The sequence below is a fragment of the Amphibalanus amphitrite genome, unplaced genomic scaffold (genome assembly GCF_019059575.1).
Source record: "Amphibalanus amphitrite isolate SeventyFive unplaced genomic scaffold, NRLGWU_Aamphi_draft 000306F_arrow, whole genome shotgun sequence".
Lineage (NCBI taxonomy): Eukaryota > Metazoa > Arthropoda > Thecostraca > Balanomorpha > Balanidae > Amphibalanus > Amphibalanus amphitrite.
This window is the reverse complement of record NW_024881801.1, coordinates 328679-350074: the sequence shown is the minus strand read 5'-3', so window position 1 is coordinate 350074 and position 21396 is coordinate 328679. Positions and strand designations below refer to the sequence as shown.

Here is a 21396-nt window from a genome sequence, read left to right as displayed (position 1 = left end):
AACAAACAAATTATCGACTCAAGAGCATTATAAAACCGAAAAAATAAAGCTGAAAAAGTTAAGTCGGCTAGATATGATTTAATCTGGCAAAATCACATAATAATAAATAAATTTAAGATTATATCCGATCTATTTTTGAAAATTCAGTGTCTGTATTTGAAACAAAATACCAGAATCCATATGACTGTGCATATGACCACTAGGCTTCTCGTAGCTATTATCGACTTCTTGCAAATGATAGGCAAGGACACTTTTGCGGCAATTGTGAATAATTGCAATTTGTGATTGGAGGGCCTTGGATTGGAGCAAGGATTGGAGGGATTGGAGCATTGGAGGCGAGTTTTTATATATTACATTTTATTTTGTATATTGTTTGCTATATGGTGTATTATGATTTATGCATTCAACTGCATATAATGAAAACCTTCGTGTGACGTCTGCTCTACTAATACCGTTTTTTTATTGGAATTGTTTTGCTGTTATTGCAGATATAATGCACCATCTCCATCTCAAATGGAATTTCATTGTGCATTTTCATGTATTTTCATGGAAGTTGGTGGTGTATAGCTAGGTAATATGCTACATTTGTAAACAAACTGTGACATTGCAGGCTATTGATCTTCAACTTTCAAGTTTTCATGGGAGGTGTTATGGGTCATTTCCCTCTTTTGCACTCTTAAAACTGAAGAAATTCACCAAAAAACAAAATATCATGAAAAGAAAGAACACATCCTTCTAAGGTAGAAAAGGGAGATCACACATCAATACTTATGATACTTTTTACACAAAACATTTATAAGTTACACCCAAACGTGCATTGAGCCGTGTAAGATGTGGTACCTATATGGTGCCAATTTCCACCACAGTCCACAGGCACCCTATACCCCAATCATCATCATCATAATCACTTTATCACAAAATATAAAAAAGGCAAAGGAGTTCCAAAACATCACTTCATAAAATAGAGGAGATAGAACCAACTAATGCTCTACCAACTGAGCTATGGGACAGGTTTTGCAATATGAAACAGTCTTTCTCTTAATGAAGCAGTTAAGTTTTTTCTAAGCGAAAAATTGAAATAACATAGTCAATATTTAATCCTGGATAGGGATACAGCTCCTGTCTCAGTCTCCCTTTGGATCTGCCAATGCATACATCACAAGTTATTTTTTAGATATCCAAAATAAATATACATATTGTACAGTAGACCAGCTCCAGTCAGTAACTTGCCAACTAAGCCAGATGGCAGGCATGCCATCATCCCCCCCCCCATCCCCCTCCCAAGTCTGCAGCGTGGCAGCCCGCCGGAGCTGAGATCACTCGTATAACATCCGCCCGGCTCCTGTTACCGCCCCTCCTTCCCCTCCCCCTCCCCCGCTGACACTGGTGTCGTGTGCCGTCAGTCGCTACACCAGTGAGTCGCCATGTCCAGCGTCGGAGGCCTGCCGCCCATGTCCGCGCCGTCCGCGGTGGCCGACGGCACGGAGGAAGTGGAGCTGGGAGACGCCTCCCCAGTGGTGGACGGAGGTGGCGGCGCCGGTCAACCGGGCTCCGACGGATGGTCCCGGCCGACTCCGCCCTCGTCGCTGCCCGGAATCACACGTGAGTTACTGCCTGAAGCCACTTGGGAGTTCGTGCCGGGAGTCACTTGCGAGCCATGTCCTAATCGTTGACGTTCCTGCTCAAATTGGCGCGAGAGTCACCTATCGGTAACCGGAGCCGCCTGTGTTGCGCGGGGGGGGGAGGGAGTTCAGCTGTTTGTTCGTCGCGTGGCTTTACGACACTTACCTATGTAGTTTGGCTGGGGTCATTTACGTTGAGCTGGCACTAATGCTACTTGCTAGACGTGTAGAATTGCATTCGAGATGCACTTTTACTCCTCAAGAATTACTTTTTACGCTATCAAATACATGCATGACACGTTTACGGTATAGCCATGTCCCAGGTAGTTTATTGCTGTGGCACGAAGGTTGATTTGATACGGGACTTATCGGTATGATGCTAATTGCTAAATCGAGAAGAGATGTATCATGAGCTGGTAAATTTTTCTGCAGTTTGAGCATTTGCGTTGTTCTGGTGTCGGGAAGGAGTTGTGTTCATATTTCATGAATGTTGGTAGTGTTATAATAATTCATTTTCAAACTAATAACCTATCCATTTTCAGCGGTCTCGTCGAACATTCCGCTGAATTCTCCAAGCCATCAGCAGGTGAACCCGACGGTACAGGCCAAAATCGAGTCCATCAAGGCATGGGGCATCTCAACGTACAAGTATTCTCGCCAGCTGATATCGGAGAAGCTGGGAAAATCCTCCCGCACTGTAGATGTTGGTAAGTTTATTACTTTGAACTGGGACGCTGAATTACGCGCGATAAGAGCAGCGGGGTAGGGTAGTCCTGCTTTCGGAACAAAACAACAAACCACATCGTGTCTTGAACTCCTATTATGTATGTAATACGGCAACTGTTAACTTGAATGACAGCTTCTAGCTGCTTTATCGGTGTTACGGACCGGTTGTCAAACATTGCGGCAACAGAGTGTGTGGAAACCGGGACTGATAGCTTCGGCAAACGTCCGAGACACACATTCTAGTCAAACACACAGCTCCGTTAGGCGGGAATTACTGGGCGTCTAACATTAGTTCAACTATTCACTAGTCCGTTCGGCCGAAATGCTCTATCTAGTCGCGTACTTATAACAGCGGCCACTACCCACGTTTCGTCGATGTCAGTGTTGCAAACCTGACGCTAGCTTTGCGCCCGGGTGGAGGCATTTGACACCTGCCTCCGCCAGACCTACCCCTCCCCGTTTCACCTGTCTTAGTGTGGCGTTGCCTGTTTGAGCTAACGCCGACGTCCCTCCCCGTGTGTGTCAACAGAGCTCGACGCCCAGATAGAGCGCTTAAGGGAGACACAGAAGGAATACCTGAACGTGCTGAAACTGGCTCGGGCTCTCTCCTCTCACTTCTGTAACATGCTAAACACACAGGTATGTGCCTCAAGATATTTGTTTAAAGCATGCTGAACATAAAAATTTCGCCGCTACTGTGTTAGGAATTTTGTTGACGTCGAAGGGCGCGTAGGGTGACTTTTGTCGGTCCTAGGGTGGAAACCGCCCGCTATCGACCGGTTTACAGGACGAGAGAGGGCGATGGTGAATTATGGACTGTCGAGGGACGGCCTGCCACCTGGGGTGTCGGGGGAATCGATCGGCTGGCTGGGCCCGCGATAGCGCCAGCGATTGGATTCTGACACTTCAGACAGATTGGGCGAGACGATGAGTGTACTGAATTGGAAGGGGATGGATAGAAATAAGCTTTCTAATAGGTGTATAATGATGCGCTTGCTGACATGATTCATGTGCAATCCGCTAACAGTCTGGGGCTGGTGATCAGTCTGTGGGGTGGCCTAAGATTCTGTCACTATCGCCACAGTTTATCTAATTAACTGTGGATATCGCACAGTCCACTGACCATGTATGACGCCATGTCCCCGCAGCTGCAGCTGAGCGAGCAGTTCACAGAGCTCGGACAGCACAGTCCCGAGCTGCAGGATGAGTTTGTTTACAACGCCACCACCCAGCGGGCGCTGCATAAGAATGGACGCACCCTGCTGAACGCCCTTAACTTCTTCGTCTCGTCCATCAACACACTGTGCAACAAGACCATGGACGATACGCTCATCACCATCAAACAGTACGAGATGGCCAGGTAAGACGGCGCTCTGGGTGGGGGAGGACGGATTCCTGACAAGGAATGCCAACGTTGCAGTTCAACTGAAGGGATGTTCTGGAGAATTTAGACAGTGCGAATAGATGACCATTCATGGACTTCGCCTATCAATGGACATTGCTTGTTGACGATATTATGAATAAATAGATAAATAAATAAATGTCTCAGCCTTTTTAGGAGGAAGAAGCTACATGACAGAATGTAAAACACAAACCATTTTTTAATGAGATTGGGCATATTCTATGCATTCAACTGGGTTCGTCACTCGTGCCTATCACGACACCATGTCTTCTACTCCCCGTCAGGATCGAGTATGACGCGTACCGCGCCGACCTGGAGTGGCTGCAGCAGGGCGGCGACGCGGCTGCCGGCGCTGCCGCTAAGGTCGAGGAGGCACGACGCCTGCACGACGCCAAGAAGGCACACTACGAGAAACTGCGCGCCGATGTGGTCATCAAGCTGCGCTTCCTCAACGAAAATAGGGTGAGTGGGTGAGAGCGTGCGGTGGAGATGTTAGTGAAGCTTTGTGATTGTTTCGACGAGTGAGGGTTTGGGTGGGGAGGGCAGGAGTCTGGACCGTACAATAACTGATTTGTGGTTATTCATTTCGCGAGATGGTGCTTTTTAGATAAACTATGCTTTATGTGGTGACAGCAGGATACCTTTGGCAGCTGCCATGCAATATCTGTATCGTGCTTTCCCTCCCTCCATCTTATTCCCTTTTTCCTCTCCCTTATTCTTTTATTTTTCTGTACATCTCTTTTTCGTGCCTTTCGCCGACAGTTCGCAATAATTAACCCATTTTTACAGGTGAAAGTGATGCACAAGCAGCTGGTGCTCTACCACAACGCCGTGTCTAACTACTTCACGGGCAACCAGCGCGCTCTGGAGGGCACCCTGAAGCAGTTCCACGTGAAGACGCCGTCCGCCGCCGATCCGTCCTTCCTAGAGAAGGACTCGGCATAAGGGCGCGGATCTGCCTAGCCTGTCGAATCTGAAGACAGAGTGTGATCGGTGTCATAGTTACGGAGTCGATCACAGCGCCGATCGTAATAGACAGACCGCTGTCCCTAGCGACGGCTAGCCCGAAAGACGTGCACGAAATAGTGCCAAGCCAGCCGAGCGCGAAACGGTCCGTGTCCGAGACTGCAGCTTCGCGGGGCTGCGCCATCTCACGGCATTGAGACGCTGGAGGATTCGGGGCTGAACTCTGAAGGAAGATGTCGGGAATGTCTGCGCCCGGAGACGTGGGGAGGAGATGTGCCCGGACGTGGCGAGTACGTGCCCAGGACGTGGCGACGTAGCTGCCAGGGCGTGGTAGGCCCATTGTTTGTTTCAGCCCTGGTGGCTGTCTCAAGAAGTGAGGCTTTTGGCGGCTGCCGCGGGCGGCGCTGGACCATGTCCCAATGAGCTTTTCAAGACTAGTTTGAATCATGGAGTGCTGCATACAATTTTGTTTTTAATGTTTACGATGAACAAGAAGGGAAATTATTTAATTATTTAAATCACAGTCAGTTATATGATATAGTTTTAGTTTGGTGTTTGCCATCGCGCTTGTATGCTTTGATCCGTGGGGTTCTTTGATCTTCTTTGGGCATTCGTGCAAATGTCATCCCACCAAATGTGTGTCTATCTCCGGCAGCTAGCGTGCTCCTTAAGCACCTCGACAATATGCATGCTGGACACCTAAACTGTCTCACGCTGGCAACTTTAGCGCTTAAGCCTTGATAATGATTTGAATATGCTGTACGCTAGCTGAAACGTGTGTGAAGATCATTCCATAACAGTCGACACTAGATTTGAGAATCGACTTGCAACACTGTGTTGTTGAGTGGTTATCCGGTAATGCACCGTGACTGACAGGCGTGTTCGCCGTTTTCCGTCACCCACCGTACGCGAGCACCCGCCGACCAATGGCCCCCACCGTAAGGCGCTCTAATAGCCGGGGTGCCCCGGTTGCCATGGTAAACTGCGTGCCGTGTCGAGCTAGTCAGCTGACGCAGCTACTTCAGTATCAGAAGTGTTTGCGTCTGTGATAGACCCAAATATCGGACCGTCGGGCATTCTCTTCCCGAAAGGGTCTTTGGTGTGTCGGTCAGACTCGTTTGGGGTTGAGTTTGGGTCTTGTTTCTCGTCACGGAAGTGATGCACTTGAGTAATTGGCAGCGCTTTTATGGGAAATACGAGAAGCAGAATTATGTGCATTGGGCTTCTGTGTGATGTTAGGGAACGGACTTGATGGCCGTTTGCGTGCTGGGAAACGTTTGCAGTGTTCTGATCAAAGGAAATCCGTGCTAGTCAACCCATCGAATGGTTTCGCTCGATTTGCTTTAATTTCGCCGTGTGATTCCGGGATCAGATGTTTGAGTTGCCACTGTATTCGCCAGTATGTGTTCTGGGAAGGCGTTCATATATTCGCCGATTGATAAATACAGTGGGACTACTAAGTTCATTCAGCAGGCCAGATGTTGGTCTGGTGTTTTCAACTTTTTTAACCACATTTTACGCTAACCACGAACACTGCTTTCGGTGAATACTGCATTACTCCACCCCTTCCCGTCCTCTCTTCACGGCCTCGCATCTCATTTTCGCACCGTATCTTGCTATCCATTTCCTGTCATTTGCAGCAGCAGTGACGTCATAGCAGCTCGCTGGGCTACGATAATTCAAAAGCGATTGGTCGATGTCGGATCTACACATCCATATGCTACGTTTGAAGTGAGAGTACAGAGTATCTACTCCCAGCGTCACTGATTGTTCGTTGACGTCAAAAGCGTGTGATTTCATCGGCCGCGTTACTCTTTCGCTATGCCGAATGCGCCACAACACTGTGCGCACCCAACAGTTCTACTTCTAAGTAGTTTTTCACCGACCGCTTGCGCGTCATGCGGTACAGCATCCTGTCAGGCGTTTGACAGTAGAGACATCTATTGGTAACGAGAGGAAGCAATTACACGTCTTGCGGCACAGCATCCTGTCAGGCGTTCGACAGGGGAGACATCTACTGGCAACGGGAGTAAGCACCTGTGCGTCATGCGGCACAGCATCAATCAGGCGCTTGACAGGAGAGACATCTACCGGCAGCAAAAGTAAGCACCTATGCGTCATGCGGCACAGCATCAATCAGGCGCTTGACAAGAGAGACATCTACTGGCAATAAGAGAAAGCACCTATGCGGCACAGCATCAATCAGGCGCTTGACTAGTGAGACATCTTCCGGCAATAAGAGTAAGCGCCCATGCGCCATGCGGCACAGCATCATTCAGGCGTCTGATAGGAGAGGCATCTACCGGCGAAAAGAGTAAGCGCCCATGCGTCATGCGGCACAGCATCATTTAGGCGTCTGATAGGAGAGACATCTACCGGCAATAAGAGTAAGCGCCCATGCGTCATGCGGCACAGCATCATTCAGGCATCTGATGAGGGAGATATCTATCGGCCGCGAGGGTAAGCATCCAATCACCAATGTAATGCGGCACAGCATCTTCCAGGCGTTTGGTATGGGAGAGCGGGAGTAGGCACCCGTGCTAAATTAAAATGTTTTTTGGGTTAGGCCCTTTCGGTCGACAAGACCATTGCAGAGCCGGAAGGATGATAGGAATTAGGGGGAGACATTGGTCTGGGCAGGCACCCTAGTGAGTCGCCGGGGCTGAGCCCGTCCAGAGGACAGGCCACCCAGCCCCAAGGCACTCACTGCACCCGGCTACGGGGTGCGCTCCCTCAGGAGCAGCGGTGCCGCTCCAAGGGAGCAGCCCGCATGAGATAAAGTTACCTGTCCAGCCCGGAGGGGGGTTGCGGCTTGGAGGAGAAGGATTTCAGTATCCTGAGGATAGAAGCACGGAACGGTGACACCCGTGCGTAATGCGGCACAGTATCTTTCACGCTTGATAGGTGGTCATGCGAAATATGACGGAACCATGCATCGACAACATGGTGGCAGTGGCTGGTGGCTACGCTTCCCCACATTGCGCGTGTATCTGCAAATGATCATCGTAATATCAGGCACATTGTATGCTATGGCTGACGAATAGAAAACGTATGGCATAACGGTGACAAAATATGACAGACGCATGTCATGTTTATATTAATTAACCTATTCACGAGTGCACTAGGCCACTACAGACACGCACCCTAATTCAATATACCCTGGACACGCACTACGCATGTCTCATAATGGCGTATATCTGACTAAACATAGCAAAATAGCATCATTTATCATTTCGCACTGGCTTTCGGCATCGCGCTACTTTCTCTGCAGTTCATGGCTGGCGTGAGTGGCGAACGTTCGTTCGGTAATGCGAGCGTTCGTTCGGTAATGGAAGACACTCTCCGGCCATATCGGCCTCGAACTGCCGCAAGTAACCGGGGCACGCATGAGTATTTGACAGCGACACTAGGGTTTGCGCCGTCCGGGTACATTCTTTCGAACGCCTCGCAAGCCTTCTAAGACACATACGTACCTCAGGCTCAAATGAGGATTTTTAGTCATACTTTCAAAAATTGTTACTTCCAGGTCGACGTCACGTTAGGGCAGGGGCGGGTGCACCATATCCCCCCAGTTGACCCAGGCGTAGTCCCAGTTCTTCGGGTTGGCGCGCGGGTCGACGGGCTTATTTCGCGGCGGCACCATGTCGCTCTGGTAGTCGTCCACTGCCTTCTTCAGCCGCTCGGTGGCGGCCGGCATCGTCTGCGACAGGTCCAGGTACTCGCAGGGGTCCACCGACAGGTCGAACAGACACGGTGCCTTGGAGCACGTGCGACGCGGCGACGGGCTCTGCTGGCATTGGATCTGAGGCAGAAGGATGTGGGGTCTGAATATAACACGAAAAAGTAAGACGATAGAAAAATAAACAGATCAACGAAAAGGCAAGCATTCAAGAACAATATCAGCAATAAATATTAAATTTCATTGCCATGGTTTTCTATGCCCAGCCATCATAGCAATCGAATGTCGCACCCGTGCCGTGCCATCCCTCCACTTACGTCTTGTTGTGCTCTAAGCTGCTTCCATTTGTCCTCGCTGATCTGCATCTTGTTCAGCCGCACAACACGTCCAGCATGGGATCGTTTCATTAGATTGTAGAGATCATACCGGGAAACGTTTCTTCCGGACGGCCCGAACCAGCCGCTCCAGTTTTCGGCCTGAAACGTGCCCTAAGGATGGATGGGGTCAGGCAACGGGGTGTTATGAGTGAAATGTGACATACCTAGCGTTTATATCCATTGCTCCTGGCATGCTACGAGTATGATAGAGAATTACTGAATTACATATAATTCCCCATTTATCACCGTTTTATGTAACCAACCAGATTGATGGAATTCTGAGCATCTATGCTTTCATACACCTCATAAGCAGAATGATGCTTTGTTGCAACTCACTAGCCCGAAGTTGGGGTCAACATACCTCTATGAACTTCAGGTTCCCCTCGATGAGAGCGCGATAGTTAACGCTGGGATCTATATTGAGAAGGATCCGTTTCCTTGGAGATGTCATGTTTTTAGATATCGCTGACCACATGTCCATGCCATCAATCTTGCCCAGCGTTTTGGGATCGCCACCTATTAGAAAAAGAGGAACACGCGATTCAGATCAACAACGTCTTATTTATCTATTCAACATGCCTCTAGAACAGAATAAACACACACCCCGTTAGTTTAAATTGCAGCTCATGTGTTAGGTATGCCATCTTGCTTTTCCTTTAATCCTGTAACATTTAGCAAGGCTCCCCAATGTCACTCTGTCCTCCAGCGAAGGTTCTTACCGGCGGCGGACACTAGTGTGGGCAGCAGGTCTGTGATGTGCACGAGACCTTCGTACACGTAGGAGCGCTTCTTCAGCAGGGGACTCCATACGAAACCCGCTCCCCTCACACCGCCCTCCCACAGCAGGCTCTTGAGCTGCAAACCGATACGGTATCAGGCTCAGAAACAGATCAATGCCGACTAAGCTATGAATTTGTGATAAAGCTAGTAATGTGATGGGAACCAATCGATAAAACAGCTGATGTAGCTAAAAACGAGAGTAAACAGGAGTGACAAAACACCCCGAACGAACAGAACTACGCTCTGTGTGTGTCCTTACCCCGCGTAGTGGCCAGTTGGAGGCAGCGTTGAAGTCGAAGGAGGCAGCCGGACCGCCGTTGTCGGTGGTGAAGACGATGATGCTGTTCTGAATGAGACCCGTCTCCTGAAGCGCCGCCGTCACCCGTCCCACGGACTCGTCCAGCTTTGTCAGCATCCCTACAGGCCGTTGTGGAGCACGTCAAGCTGCTGATTTCACAAGACATTAAAATGAAGGAAAGAATTTTACATATGAACAGAAATGTAACGGGAGAAAAATTATAAAAATTCGGTTATCTCGCACCTGCAAATCGTCTCCGGTTTCCATCTTTGATGTGATCAAACCGATCGATGACGTTGGCCGGAGCCTGCAGGGGCTCGTACTCGTTGGCCGAGTGAACAGCCAGGTGGGCCAGGTAGAGGAACAGCGGCTTGGACTGATTGTGGGTGACGATTCTGTCGATGGCCTCCTCGGTGAATAGGTCGGTCGAGTAGTGACCGAACTCGTCGCGGGCGATGCTCATGTTGCGCCGCAGGTCGTAGCCCCAGTACGTGTGCTGGTGCGGGCGGGGGTGGTGGCTGAGGTTAGGTAATCCGCGGGGCCTCAGTTCACGACATGCGTTGTCTTTTTTAAATATTGTGCTACCTTTTGATTATTATTTACTAGAGTACCGAATCAAAATAAACACAGTTATAGAAACAAAATTGTATAGTTATTCAATTAAAAATCAGAAATAACTTCCTATTATCCACACTCGTTGCTTTCCTCTGAAATCAGCCTTGCTTGTAAAAAAAATAAATAAATAAAAAACACATTTAGATAGGAATAGATCAATGGAAGACAAATGAAGTTCATTGTCAGATGCATATTTAATGCTATCTTTTGATCCCTGCACTGCGATGCATCTTCCCAGCCGAATTTAATGTGCCAATGTTCTCGTTTCACGTTATATTCTACAGTATTACAGCAGCGGAAGTTGTTTTAATAAAACTGATTCACTGGTTGGAGCGCTGTTCTTAAAATCCCTGTCTTTTAGTTTTTTTTTGTGGCTTGAGGTAATTTTTGCCAGGTCCTAAACTGAAAAGACAGAATAACCACTCACCACTCCTTTCTATCATAAGAAATGCAGCTCTATCGCAGCTTTCATTAACCCGGCGGCCGCTGGGCCTCCGCGCCACCCGCCGGCCGCTGGGGGGGCATATAGTTGCCCCCCCTTTACTTCTGCGACGATATCGTCGCAACGCGAAGAGATAGAGAAGCGAAACTTTGCACATATCTTCCTGAATACCTAGCCGAGGTTGTGTCCAGATTTGGTGTCGATCCCATTTGAAATGACGTCACAGTGACGTCATAAGTGAAATTATAGAATTGCGACTCTCATATTCCTCACGACACATCAGATATATGGGACCGAATATAAAGGGCCGATTATTGGCCAGAAACTAGATAGAAGTGTAATTAGATGTTTTAGGATGACAGCAGGTGCTGTCTAGTTCATTTACAGTCGAGTTTCATGCTCAGCGTCAGCAGAAACGGTCCAAATCGGAAAACGACAAAACTTTATGACGTCACTGTGACGTCATCTTAGGTGCTACAACCACCAAACATTCCTCAAACATTGCCTAGGTATTCATTTGAAGCTATGCCAAGTTTCACGTTCGTAGCTCATCAGGTTTCGGAGATATTTCACTAAACGTAAAGGGGGGCAACTTTATGCCCCCCCCCCCCCAGCGGCTCGTGGGTTAAATTGCTTTAAGCATTCACAGCAACACAAGTTTTATCTCGGCAGTTGGGAATGCTGGTTTACGATTACTCGCCTAATATAGGGAAAATGCCTACAAGCACGTACTCGTATATCCACACATTGCCATTCCGTGTGGGCATACCACCAGCCATCGACATTATCAAATAATACCGTTTCTCAAATTTTCCATGGCCTTCATAGCACCGCCAATGCATCAACATAAATCGTAGGTAGGGTACATAGATATGTCAGCACGAATGCAGTGTGCGTGCTCATGAATGATTATTTCTCATCAATCATGGCAAGTGACATAAAGTACACACTGTTGCCAAGCGAACGGTCAATGAATAATAACTGTATGCCAGTAATCAACGCGTTTTGCAGGATCGTCGACTGAAAGACTGCCCCTAGCATCAAATCATTGCGAAGGAAGAGAGACAAAATGTAAAGATTAGCTCCAATGAACGGTTATGGTTGCTCACGCCAAGCGGTATAAGTGTCGCTATACGAGTTTGCAGTTCTCGTACAGTTTGCGCCCGCGGACAGAGAAAAGCTTTGCCGCTCACCACCGTTGGTCGCGCGCAGCAAATACATTTCAGAAAAGGCAGAGACGAAGAGACAAATAATTCGTAAGCACATGGCTGAATTATACTCACCCTCACACAAACGTGGTCAAAATAGTCCTTTCGGCCCGTCCAGTAGCCAAAATGACTCTGGAAGCCACGGTATGTAGGCGTGTAGGCTTTTCTGTAAGGAAATTTGCATGACTGGCTATGATTTCAAGTGGATGGCTAACATTTATATGAATTTGAATTTGTACGTAGCTGAATTTAGTTAAGTACGAGTATTTGAATGTTGTTAGAGTAAGGACGGCGATTGGCGGCGCTAAGCAAATTACCTTTTTCCGTGGTAGCGTGCTGTTGCTCCACTAAAGCTATTTGACCATTTCAGACATGGTACTATAGATGAGAAAACCACTACTATTATTTACGTTCTGAAGTAGGGACCGTCTACTTATTGCCCGCGAGCCGGGTCTGATCAGCGGGCGGTGTCTGTCCGACCGCCGACGTCCGGCAAAAATTGAAGCTCGCTTTTAGCCGTGCTGGCACAGACTCTCCAGAATCGTTCATTTACTTCATTTTATCAAATAAGAAAGAAATTATACATTAACTCTGTCATAAGCGTAAGTAATTTATTTTTCTACGACCTCCTGTTTATTTTCAAATGTTGCGTTTGATTGTCGAGTAAGGTAAATTGCGAGAGGTTATGGCGTGGTCCGTACAGTCTACCGTTCACTTCTTTAATGATTGATCCGGCCTGCATAAAAAAGCCGCTGCCGAGTTTTTTTTTAACTTCTGGAGCCATTCACTTGCATAAAGATATATGAATCAATACATTTAAAATATGTAAAACCTGACGGCAACACATGTGTACGATAGTAATTGGCAATAAATGCGTTACTCGTATAGCTACCGATTTATCCACTTTCTCCTATTGGAATTATCGGGCAAATGTGCCCTAAATACTAATCTCTATTTGTTCAAATTGTATACTTTTATGTTGTTTTCCTGGTCGAGGCGGAGTAAAATTAGACAAAACACGCTGAAATACGCGCTCTTATTTGTCAGCGGAACGCGACATATGCGTTTTTATATGATTTGGTAATGGGAATGGACAAGCTTATAAATGGCATAAGCATGGTAGCGCCAATGTTAGACTTACATGTTCTTGATTGGTATGATCATAATAGTCTTTCTTTCCGCTCCAGTATCCGATGTGGGACATGAAGCCGCGCTGGGTCGGAGTGTATGCTTTCCTAAAAATATTCACTAGATTGGTTAAAAAGAAACGGCGATAACATGGCAAACGAACGATCAAAGCCATATTTATGATTTTGCTACTTCGCACCCACAGCTTTAGATTAGTTGAATCCAAATTCAGTTAAATATCGTATACCAATGCGAGGGATAGTAAGGAGTATGTCACTATCGCCGCATGTGTGATTGAGCTTAAACTGTAAGCACACAAACACAAGCTTCGAACCATTTCGCTTCATGAAAAATTACATAAAGATCTTAGACATTATTTGAAAACGATAAGCATGAATCATTAGGCTGATAGTGCTTACTTGTAGCTGCCAAGATGCCATTTGCCGACGGCATGGGACACATATCCCAGGGCGTTCAGTCTCTCCGGCATTAGTGTCTCCTCAAGGCCCAGGCCGTAGGGCTGGGCGGCCAGAATCACGTTCTGCTGCATACCTGGCGGAAGAAACGAGTGACAGAGGCGGCTTGTGGAGGAAGAAATTAAGTACTTTCAGGTGGCAGGTTTGAATCATCCACTTATCAACATCGCGCTAGTTATTATCATCTGATCACGCACGGCGATATTACATACGGTAAGACTACTGACCGGTGTGTATGGGGTATTTTGTGACTGCACTGGCCGATATGTAGGGTATTTTGTGACTGCACTGACCGGTGTGTATGGGGTATTTGCCGGTCATCAGCGCCGACCGGGACGGTGTACAGATGGGCTGCACGTAGTACCGGTTCAGCATCACCCCACTGAATGCCAGCGCGTCGATGTTGGGCGTCGGGATCTGGTTGGAGCCGTGAAATCCGACGTCGTTCCAGCCCTGGAGCCGGTCGGCGCAACCGACACCGGTGGGTGTCAGAAGGCATAGTGGATTGGCATGCCAGTAGCGCAGCTACCTATACCCACTCTAAGCAATCATATGAGATTTGAAGGCTGAGTATATGCCTAAAACAGAGTTTATTCATGAATAAAATGACTTGCGTTCTACAGCTGCCAGAATTAGGCCGGCTAACTTCAAAGAGCCGTATTTGCTCATTATCAACTTATACGACAGCGGAATGCTGCTTCGGCTCTATTCATGACCACGCAATAAACAACACAACCGTGAAATATTGTTGGTTCTTGAGTACAAGGGCGCAATTTCCCTCTAAACAAAGGCCTGGCTATAGGCGATCGCTCTGACGAGTAGACATAGTTCGTAACTGAAGTAACACACCCACCAGGTCATCGGCGACAATGATAATTATGTTTGGCGGCTGTTCGGCACTGCTGGGCCCTCTGTCACCGAGCGCCATTCCGCCACGGAGACAGATGATCCCCAGAACCGTCCATAGCGGCTGAAAGACGGCGCCAAACATAGCGTTCGGACAGGTGACATCAAACGTCGCAGTGCCAGCATAAATTTGAGACAGTAAACATCGAAGTGCCTGCTTACAACGAGGCTAAACACAATGCAAAACACTGCAAACACTGTATTGCTGAGACACATGAATAAAGTCAGTTGAAATAGCTCGTCTTGTCACGCTAAGTATCCCTACTACCTCTATTTTTTCGCGATCGCTACCAATGAAACGCCTTAATTCCGATATATTTTGAGCTTTGTTGGTTGTACACGGTTATCAATGCGCACTGCGCAGTTCGCATGATTTTAAGCACACACCTAGGACTATGACCAGTGGACCAATTCAGTTAATTATGAGTTAAATGATAGATAACAATTGAGAAAATGGAAGTGCATACTTCTGTCTTTTACTTCTGTCTAAAATGGGAAGAGTAGCATCGGCATTCCTTTGCACCAAAATACTAAATCTATTTCAGCGCTCAACTATCCACCATGAGCTGCCTGACCAACTCGGGCTACAAAAGAGTGATGAGGTATTTACAAAGAGAGACAGTGACACAGCATGTTTATCGATATTTGTCACAAACTCGCGCATCGGTTGCGATAAAGGTACTCAGTAGTATTTCATATCACCATATTTCGTAAATAGGCCAAGACACCTTTGACATATAGGTTACCTGTAGCATCACGGGATATTTCTAGGCAACACAGTTGTCAGACTCCCACCCACAGCACAGAGATGTTTCACAGCGTGTGAATGTACTGAGTCGCGCTAGCAGTGTGACCAAGCCACAGCCAGAGCGCCCAACACAGCTGGCTCGAATCTTATAAACAGACTTACCAACGTGTTTATATTGTACAGCTTTGTGCTGAAGCGTCCCACTGTTCCGTCGGTGCCGTCAGCTCAGCTACTAAAAACAGCGGGCTTACAAGGAAACGCAACGAGATGAATATGTTTATCGTCATAAAAAGTCACATTTGCTTGTTTACATACAAAACACCAACGTTTCTTTGCTCTCACACATCGAATAGCTAATTAATTAACGCGTCAAAAATGTATTTTATCAGTGGTGTGTAATCATATTTCTCTTGTAGTTTTATATGTATTAGTTTATAAGGAATAAAGAGACTTTTTCACAATAAATGCTTACACCTACCCGGTACAAATGACTTATGTCTCCCGGCTCCTGAAGCCTAATAATTTTATAGCCTATTCAAATTAAGAGTAACTAAAAACTCTATAAGAAATGCAAATTAAATTTCAATTCAAAGCCCGTGCCAGTCCATCACGTAGGTACAATATATACAGGCACACATGCCATCCTTCTACAAATATATTTGGCACAGATACAAAATTCGGCACAAATATAATTTGGCTCAAAAGCATAGAGATTCCTGGAAAAATTTTAAGCGGAGGAGGTATAATGATTTCGTCAGCACATGCAGTTCTCGAGATTTCAAATTTAAACGGTCATCGAAATTATACTTTGTGGTCTTTGCGATAGGATAATTAAAAAAAACTTAAGATTTTAGCAATTAGCCACTTAACTGATAACATAATGGAAAAATTACAGTCCAGAGACAAACTCAAAGTAAAACTTTATGATCAAGTAATTGGCTTGCTAACGACAGACAAAAACTTCCGAGACAAATTTGTCCACGCATGCGAAAGCGAAAAGGAGAAAAGCAGGTAAGGTTGACGATGGTTGACAACAGCGCTTAATTAAACGGGGCTTTGTTCTGTATGAATGTAAAAAGATAAAAGGGAGGCACACAAGCGTCTCCAGTAACTTGTCATTTATATACCTTTTATCCTTTTCAGCGGGGATCATGTCACCACAGTCGCACAAATGGCTCTACACGAAGCCGAGGGCACCCCAGCTGTGCCTTCAAAGGATGTGGAACCGGTGATGAAACTAGAGGCATCTAAGGTTGATCCTCCTACATTGAAACCCGTAGCCCCAACGCCATCACGCAAATTTAAGATGCCTCAGCTTTCTATCGACATTTCGCCGTTAAAGAAAATATTAGCGAACTATCGACTGATGTCCTACAAACCTGTGTTTTACAAGCTTTTTACCATTTTGGTGATCAGCTTTATCTTTTTGACTGTATATCTATCTGGAAGCAGGCTCTGCAATCCAAGTCAATCAAGAAGAACAACTTGTTTGGCACTAGGACTGTGCTCGAACAGAAACGACCAGCAAAATTCGATTGCGAACAAAATCAAGTCGAACGTCATTTGTCCGATTCACAATGTTGTGGACCAAGTTGTCAGCAAGACATCTGCCACCATAATGGGCTCTGATGATCCATTCGGAACTGAATCTTGGGTGCCTGGGATAGATCTCAGCGTTCTTATATTTTGAGGCTGCTGATACTGCAGCTGAAGCGAATTAGGTCCAGAGTGTAAATTGTCCGTTAAAGTCCCATTCTCATGTTTCTCCGTCAATAAACGAGCAAATATACTGGTTTTCTGCCTTTCATAGTTGCTATACAACATACATATGTAAATGTGTACCACAACCATTAGCTTGATTTATTCAACTCCAAGAAAACATCCCGGTAAAAAAGTAAAAAACAAGTACCGCTTACCATACTAAATATACCATACCATCGTACAATAACAAGCCTATTTACATACACCGATCACACACGCTGCATGTCCCTGAATACTTATTCCCAGACAGTAAAACGTGCATCCATGTCCAGCGTATTTCAGACACTCAAACGTGCAACAGACAACAGTAGAACACTTCTAACAACAACAATCTATGACGACTTCCCAGTGTGCCCTACCGTCTTTGTCAGTCAAGATCCATTCCCTTAAAATTCACGTCAGTGTTCATTTCATGTGTAGCAGCTTCGCCGCTTAGCAGGCATCGCAGGCCTTTTTGCAGTCCTTCAGCATGTAGGCGGGGTTTTTGGTGCATTCACCGTCCTTGGCCCAGGCGGTGCAGTATTTGTTGTTGTCGATGCAGGTGCTGGGTGTGGCCCCGCTGCTGTCGAGACACAGGCCACACGAGTCGCGGCAGTAGACGCTCATGTAGCTCCAGTTCTTGGCACACTCGCCGTTGCGCGCCCAGGACGAGCAGTAGGCGTTGTGATCCGAGCAGGCTGAGAATACAGAGCTCGGTGAGTCCGACAGAAGTAAATATTACTGATGAATGTGCTGAGGCTTAAGTTTACGTTTATTGTGTACACTAAGATAATCTAATTTTGTCTCCTATAACATGCTAGCACATCGCATGCAAATAACGATATATTCCATTTCTAGTGCGTTAAACGTTCAAATGCTTATTTTTTTGCGCAGGATTAGCACAAGAGTATTTAGTTCGCAGATGCTAGAAAACTCAGCATAGTCAAAACTGATTTAAAAAATGTGTTCCCATTCAATGTTATGTTAAGGCTGGTTGACAGTCAACAGTAATGGCATACTTTTAGGTAGGGCAAGCATAAACGAGTGCAATATTGCCGGGCTGGCGGGGCTACTTACATTTGCAGGTGCCGCAGGACTTGGCGCAGTTGACCTTCATCCAGACGGGGTTTTTGGTGCACTCGCCGCGGTCGCTCCAGGCGCTGCACCATTTATTGTTGTCCTCACAGGAGGCCGGCTTAGGCGCCTCAGTCGTGCTAACTGTAACGCCGCCGCCTCCGCCGCCACCCTGACACTTGTAGAGCTTGTTCAGCTTGCGGATATCGATGGCGGAGAAGCCGTTACGCTGTCCCATCTGGTTGGTGGCCTTGATTGGTGTGATGGTAGGCTTCTTGCGGTTGGCGGCAAACGCGTACGGCCCGTAGTGCATGATGGAGGTCACGTCATACGGCTCGTCCAGGTGCTGGATGCGACTCCACGGGTACTTGTGGAAGTTGTAGTCCATGCCGGAGATGATGTTGCTCCAGTGGATGACGATGTGGTCGTCGCGGTCGCCGCGACTCTGCTCGTGCCAGAAGCCGGCTGCGTGCATGAACTCGTGCATTACAACTCCAGGGTAGACGCACCCGTCAGCAAGCGAGAGCTCCTGGGCGCCGCCGATGACACCGACGGCGCTGCTACAGCCGGAGCCCTTCCGCACGTGGATGTAGTTCTTCTGCGTGGTGCGCGGCACAACGCGGATGCACGTGTTGTCCTCGAACGCCATCACCGCCTTGGCGATGACGGCCCTCTCGTGTTTGGAGTAGCTGGACGAGATGAGATAGGGAATCTCGGCGTTCGGCCAGAGGCTGCTGTCCTCACGGATGGCGTTGCGGAAGACCATGTTGTCCTCCCCGTCGTAGGCCAGCTCGCTGTCCATTACGGCCATCATCATGTCCTTGTCCATGTGGGCGATGTCACCCTCGAACAGGCCGGCCATCTCAATGGGATCCTCCATGCCAGGCCCGGTCTTGGGCGCGTCGTCGGCAATGCTGGCGGCGTTGGCGAAGTCCTCGGGAGACAAAGGCATGCCGAAGACATCGTCATCCATGGCTCCCATGGCAGCACGCTTCTGCTCGGGCAGCCAGTTGGGTGGCACTGGTGCTGAGTAAGGAGACAGCAGTCGCTTTACCAGCGGATTCAGCGGGTTCAGACTGAAGCCGGTGGATGCCACCAGACAGGCACAGAGTGTGCTCAGCTGCAGCGGTGACATGGCAGACGGCAGGCGCACTGGACTCTGAACTGCCTGTCTGTCTGCCTGCCTATGAATTGCTGCCCTCCGTCGATGCCATTGAGCATTTATACCAGCCCCAGGCCGGCATGGGGGTCAGGCACATCATGTGGGTGGAAAACGCGCAAAGTGCGGAAAGTCGCGCTACGGATCGCGGTCAGGCCGGTCAACGAACTGGGAGGAGATCAATGGCCGACGCACTCGCCGGGAGCCCCCATCGGCGGCGCGGCCCACACCGGCACCGGCGCTAAATATGCACCCAGACCGTAAACAGGCCGCAAAAACGGCCCTGCGAGCAGTTTCAACATTGATCCATCATTAACACCTGGCCTGCTATGATTGATGACTTTCATTTGCCTGTGGTTTAAAACTATGCAACCGTAGTTCGATTAAGTTGAACGCATTGAGGTTTGCATGTGTGCATAACTTTGCATATAAAAATTCTAGTTATGCCATTCATGTCAGATAGGCAAAGATAAAGCTGTAAATACTCGATAAGGACTGTGCTTTGCAAGAGTAAACTACATTTAACTATTTCACATTATCATGAAGATGAAATGTTGGGTTAAACTTAGGAACCACGCAAGATCTATCAATGCTTCATCAACATCTTAGATTGAGATTCTAGTATCGATTGATAGTTCATTCCTATCGGTCGTCATGAAACCTGCGAGTGGTAGGTATGCCACATTTTAACGTCTGAGGTCAACTGGTGATCATTGAGGAATAAAGGGAATGACATTTATACGATCGAAAATGATCACAACGTGCTAAATTTGGGTTCATCGATTTATGTCTTGTCCACATACTGTTCAAGGTCAAGTTAAAGGGACCCTCCCACCTTAACATTAGATTTGAGTTGAGATAGCCAAAATGGGGTCCCTGGCTCACAATTACCGGTTTCGGCACTCACAACATCGAGAAATGCCTTAAATCGGAAATATTGAATTTCAAAATTGCAGCATTTTGATTCAGAGGGGCTAATGCATAGGAATACCCCACTGAATGTGTGACGTCAGCGCAGATATCTAACGATTTTTAAATGTTTGACTAAAACGTTTTGTAGCACGCGGTGGTATATGCTGCTTTGCGCGCAACAAGTGCCGCACTTTCAGCTGCCAAACTATTGCTTCCAAATAAAGTCGCTAGGAACAGCGGAGATCCCAAAAAGTAAACAAAAGTAAAAGTCTAATATCTTGAAAACCGGTGAATATTTTTCGGTGAAATTTGGTAGATATTCGTTTTCGCTCTTTCTGAACCGAGCGACATCACTTTCATGCCAATTCATAAACTTTTTTGAAGGTGGGAGGGTCCCTTTAAGCTCAGGTAAACTCCGGTCAGGTCAGGTAATTTGACCGAGGAGGTCATGCTATGCATTAAAGGGACCCTCCCACCTTCAAAAAAGTTATGAATTGGCACGAAAGTGATGTCGCTCGGTTCAGAAAGAGCGAAAACGAATATCTACCAAATTTCATCAAAAAATATTCACCGGTTTTCAAGATATTAGACTTTTACTTTTGTTTACTTTTTGGGATCTCCGCTGTTCCTAGCGACTTTATTTGAAAGTGCGGCATTTGTTGCGCGCAAAGCAGCATATACTACCGCGTGCTACCAAACGTTTTAGTAAAAGATTTAAAAATCGTTAGATCTCCGCTGACGTCACAAATTCTAAGGGGGCATACCAATGCACTAGCCCCTTAGAATCCGAAAACTGCAAGTTTGAAATTCCATATCTCCGAATTAACCCGCGCCCGGCTGGGGGTCCTGGATTTCCACGCCCTGCTGGGGGGGGGGGGGTGTTTGAACACCCCCCCTTGTAACTCGGCTCCTGGGCCACGTAGCGATACGCGGAAGGCGGCGTTCGAAAGAGCGTAAAAAATAATGACGAAATCACTTGGGTCCATTTTTTGGTCAGGTCAAAGGTCAGGTCACCAGAGGTCATTGAAGGCAAAACTTCGCCGATTTCCAGGTCGAATGTCGAAAATTTCCAAGAAGCCAACGCATAACTCGGGAACAAATAGAGCTACAGCGCCGCGAAAAAGCGCATTCGATAGCC

At 47.3% G+C, this 21396-nt stretch overlaps 3 protein-coding genes and 1 long non-coding RNA gene across 6 annotated transcripts; 2 read left to right on the top strand and 2 right to left on the bottom strand.

Annotated features, from left to right (window-relative positions):
• Positions 1-26: 26 nt before the first annotated feature.
• On the top strand, positions 27-6176 carry LOC122388051 (arfaptin-2-like). 2 transcript variants are annotated; one of them, XM_043378825.1, is made up of 8 exons: positions 277-335; positions 611-740; positions 1404-1602; positions 2165-2329; positions 2878-2987; positions 3497-3708; positions 4035-4212; positions 4540-6176. In XM_043378825.1, exons 3-8 carry the CDS (start codon positions 1425-1427, stop codon positions 4693-4695), a joined length of 999 nt encoding a protein of 332 aa, XP_043234760.1. In that variant the 5' UTR covers positions 277-335; positions 611-740; positions 1404-1424; the 3' UTR covers positions 4696-6176. The 2 variants fall into 2 exon arrangements, with proteins under 2 accessions (XP_043234761.1, XP_043234760.1); XM_043378826.1 differs by lacking the exon at positions 611-740 and having other exon boundaries at positions 27-335.
• Positions 6177-7725: 1549 nt separating this feature from the next.
• On the bottom strand, positions 7726-15485 carry LOC122388050 (arylsulfatase B-like). Of its 2 annotated transcripts, XM_043378823.1 has the most exons (11): positions 15372-15485; positions 14573-14689; positions 14013-14172; positions 13663-13795; positions 13257-13350; positions 10094-10346; positions 9812-9969; positions 9492-9627; positions 9134-9288; positions 8713-8883; positions 7726-8518 (listed from the first exon to the last, which is right to left on the bottom strand). In XM_043378823.1, exons 1-11 carry the CDS (start codon positions 15378-15380, stop codon positions 8255-8257), a joined length of 1650 nt encoding a protein of 549 aa, XP_043234758.1. In that variant the 5' UTR covers positions 15381-15485; the 3' UTR covers positions 7726-8254. The 2 variants fall into 2 exon arrangements, with proteins under 2 accessions (XP_043234758.1, XP_043234759.1); XM_043378824.1 differs by lacking the exons at positions 14013-14172; positions 14573-14689; positions 15372-15485 and adding an exon at positions 13947-13959.
• A 651-nt stretch (positions 15486-16136) lies between these two features.
• Positions 16137-17167, top strand: LOC122388055. Its single transcript, XR_006257725.1, has 2 exons — positions 16137-16384; positions 16517-17167. It is a non-coding gene; the product is annotated as an uncharacterized LOC122388055 (long non-coding RNA).
• Positions 17168-17210: 43 nt separating this feature from the next.
• On the bottom strand, positions 17211-19473 carry LOC122388054 (zinc metalloproteinase nas-4-like). Its single transcript, XM_043378828.1, has 2 exons — positions 18191-19473; positions 17211-17811 (listed from the first exon to the last, which is right to left on the bottom strand). Exons 1-2 carry the CDS (start codon positions 19320-19322, stop codon positions 17567-17569), a joined length of 1377 nt encoding a protein of 458 aa, XP_043234763.1. The 5' UTR covers positions 19323-19473; the 3' UTR covers positions 17211-17566.
• Between the last annotated feature and the right edge of the window lie 1923 nt (positions 19474-21396).